This window comes from Oncorhynchus nerka, linkage group LG12, assembly GCF_034236695.1.
Source record: "Oncorhynchus nerka isolate Pitt River linkage group LG12, Oner_Uvic_2.0, whole genome shotgun sequence".
NCBI classification, from domain to species: Eukaryota; Metazoa; Chordata; class Actinopteri; order Salmoniformes; family Salmonidae; genus Oncorhynchus; species Oncorhynchus nerka.
Window position 1 is genome coordinate 52,595,724 of NC_088407.1, and position 3,646 is coordinate 52,599,369.

The 3,646-nt window shown below is 52.4% G+C and overlaps 1 protein-coding gene across 1 annotated transcript; it reads right to left on the reverse strand.

Annotated features, from left to right (window-relative positions):
- Positions 1-837: 837 nt before the first annotated feature.
- LOC135574116 (uncharacterized) lies at positions 838-1,809 on the reverse strand. Its single transcript, XM_065025002.1, has one exon. The coding sequence runs from the start codon at positions 1,807-1,809 to the stop codon at positions 838-840; it is 972 nt and encodes a 323-aa protein (XP_064881074.1).
- Between the last annotated feature and the right edge of the window lie 1,837 nt (positions 1,810-3,646).

Genomic DNA, 3,646 nt, shown 5'->3' on the forward strand with positions numbered 1-3,646 from the left:
TCGATCACATGCCCCAGTGTCCCACTTACAGATTCACACACATATTATCGTGTGTGTGTGTGTGTTTGAGCCCTCCACCAAAGGTTACTGATGGCGGTGACAGGCTCCAGAAAGCCCCCCTAAACCCAGCAGATTTACCCAGCAGCTGCTGCTCCGGCCTGGGCCTTGCTGTCCTCTCACATCCCCCTCTCTCTCTGGAGCTCATCAGGTGGACGCACACACCACCACCCATACATCCACACACACACGCACGCACGCACGCACGCACGCACGCACGCACGCACGCACGCACGCACACACACACACACACACACACACACACACACACAGACATCCACACATACACACTCACACCAGATGGGCCAGGGGCCCTCGTCGTCGACCCGACCCAATCAGGGGAGGACGTAGACAGATGGAAAGTTGGCACCAGGTCTTTAGGAGGCGTGGGAAAGGAAAGGTGTGTGGAGAGATGCCTGCCTGTGGATACAATATGACACCCAGAGAGACAGGAGGAGATTCACTTTAGCTTTTAGGATTTGTCACCTCTCTACTAAGCCTTCCTTGAAGTGCCCATAGAGTAGACTACGGTAGATATACTGTACATTTGTTGGTTAAGGGCGTATAAGGACGCATTTCCCTGTAAGGTCGACCTACACCTGTCGTATTCGACGCTTCTGACAAATTCACGTCTTTGATTTGAAAAGAATTGAATTGATTTGACATGTCTGGTTCACCTCACGTTGGTGCACGTACATTCAGTTATTAACTGTTCATTGAGTGTAATCATCTAATCACTGTGCACATTTTTGTCATGCTCTAAAACAAGTATATTGCTTTCTAGAAGTGCTCCCTTTCAACAGAAACATAATCAGCTATCAACCATTTCCTCAAGGGTCTGATAGCGGTGACAGGTTGGGAGGTGACAGGGTGGGAGGTGGCAGGGTGGGAGGTGGCAGGGTGGGAGGTGACAGGGTGGGAGGTGACAGGGTGGGAGGTGACAGGTTGGGAGGTGACAGGGTGGGAGGTGGCAGGGTGGGAGGTGGCAGGGTGGGAGGTGACAGGGGGGAGGTGACAGGGTGGGAGGTGACAGGGTGGGAGGTGGCAGGGTGGGAGGTGACTGGGTGGGAGGTGACAGAAGGGAGGTGACAGGAGGGAGGTGACAGAGTGGGAGGTGGCAGGGTGGGAGGTGACAGGGTGGGAGGTGACAGGGTGGGACAGAGTGGGAGGTGGCAGGGTGGGAGGTGACAGGGTGGAGGTGACAGGGAGGGAGGTGACAGGGTGGGAGGTGACAGGGGAGGTGACAGGGTGGGAGGTGGCAGGGTGGGAGGTGACAGGGATGGGAGGTGGCAGGGTGGGAGGTGACAGGGTGGGAGGTGACAGGGGAGGTGGCAGGGTGGGAGGTGGCAGGGTGGGAGGTGACAGGGTGGGAGGTGACAGGGTGGGAGGTGGCAGGGTGGGAGGTGACTGGGTGGGAGGTGACAGGGTGGGAGGTGACAGGGTGGGAGGTGACAGGGTGGGAGGTGGCAGGGTGGGAGGTGACAGGGTGACTGGGTGGGGTGGTGGCAGGGTGGGAGGTGACAGGGTGGGAGATGGCAGGGTGGGAGGTGGCAGGGTGGGAGGTGACAGGGTGGGAGGTGGCAGGGTGGGAGGTGGCAGGGTGGGAGGTGACAGGGTGGGAGGTGACAGGGTGGGAGGTAGCAGGGTGGGAGGTGACAGGGTGGGAGGTGACAGGGTGGGAGGTGGCAGGGTGGGAGGTGGCAGGGTGGGAGGTGACAGAGTGGGAGGCGACAGGGTGGGAGGTGACTTCATGTTAGAACAAAGCTTCCTTGAGATTTTGACGTTTCTGTGTTAAAAACATATTTGCACAGGCTTATCAGCAGGTTTGGTAAAAATGCATTACGTGTGGGGGGGTGGAACAAAGTATTTGTGTACCCATTAGTACTGTACAACCATTCTACCGTGTATCTTGGAATACTAGATGATGATCATGTTAGGTCCAAAAAAGTTATAGTAATGTTATAGGTATATTTACTCTGTACTTAAATGCCGTTTGTCAATTACAAATTAATCAGACTTCATGAGTAGATTTTACCTTAATCAAATACAATTTATTTATTTGTCAGACGCGCCGAATACAACCGCAGCGCGAGAAAGAGAGCAGTATAACTGATATCAGGCCGGTGAAGTCCTAATTACAGGGAGAGATAAGACTCAGAACGGTTCCATTCCATCTACAAATACCTGACTAAAAGGTACCTTAATGCCCTAAAGCGTATCACATATCAGTAGCAGTCAATAAATCCCTCTGTGTGCGTGTGTGTGTGTGTGTTTGTGTGTGTGTGCATGTTTGCGTGTGCGCGCGTGTACACGGTACTTTGTTGAAACACCATTGGCAGCGATTACTGCCTCAAGTCTTCTTGGATATGATGCTACAAGCTTGGGTGGTGGTGTGTGTGGTGTGTGTATGGGTGGTGGTGTGTTTTATTTATTTATTTTTATTTTACCTTTATTTAACCAGGCAAGTCAGTTAAGAACACATTCTTATTTTCAATGACGGCCTGGGAACAGTGGGTTAACTGCCTGTTCAGGGGCAGAACGACAGATTTGTACCTTGTCAGCTCGGGGGTTTGAACTCGCAACCTTGCGGTTGCTAGTCCAACGCTCTAACCACTAGGCTACGCTGCCGCCCACCATGGGTGGTGGTGTGTGTGGTGTGTGTATGGGTGGTGGTGTGTGTGGTGTGTGTATGGGTGGTGGTGTGTCCGTCCACACACCTGTATTTGGGGAGTTTCTCCCATTCCACTCCACAGATCCTCTCAAGCTCTGCCTGGATGGATGGGGAGCGCTGCTGCAAAGCTATTTTCAGGTCTCTCAAGAGATGTTCGATTGGGTTCAAGTCCGGGCTCTGGTTGGGCTTGTCCCGAAGCTACTCCTGCGTTGTCGTGGCTGTGTGCTTCGGGTCATTGTCCTGTTGAAAGGTGAACCTTAGCCCCAGCCTGAGGTCCTGAGCGCTGTAGAGCAGGTTTTCATCAAGGATCTCTCTATACTTTGCTACATTCATCTTTCCCTCGATCCTGACTACTGTCCCAGTCCCTGCTGCTGAAAAACATCCCCACAGCATGATGCTGCCACCACCATGCTTCACTGTAGGGAAGGTGCTAGGTTTCCTCCAGACGTGACACTTGGCATCCAGGTCAAAAAGTTCAATCTTTGTTTCATCAGACCAAAGAATCTTGTTTCTCATGGTCTTAGAGTCCTTTAGGTGCTTTTGGGGGTATGTCATTAGTCTTTTATTGAGGAGTGGCTTATTTCTGGCCACTCTACCATAAAGGCCTGATTGGTGGAGTGCTGCAGAAATGGTTGTTCTTCTGTAAGGTTCTCCCATCTCCACAAAGGAACTCTAGAGCTCTGTCAGAGTGACCATCGGGTTCATGGTGACCTCCCTGACCATGGCCCTTCTCCCCAGATTGCTCAGTTTGGCCAGCTACCAGCTCCAGGAAGAGTCTTGTTGGATTCAATCTTCTACCATTTAAGAATGATGGAGGCCACTGTGTTCCTGGGAACCTTCAATGTTGCAGAAATGTTTTGGTAGCCTTCCCCAGATCTGTGCCTCGACACAATCCTGTCTCAGAGCTCTATGGAGAAT

Excerpts from the sequence above, each read along its gene's own strand:
- LOC135574116 (XM_065025002.1), bottom strand. The coding sequence starts at position 1,809 with ATGAAGTCACCTCCCACCCTGTCGCCTCCCACTCTGTCACCTCCCACC.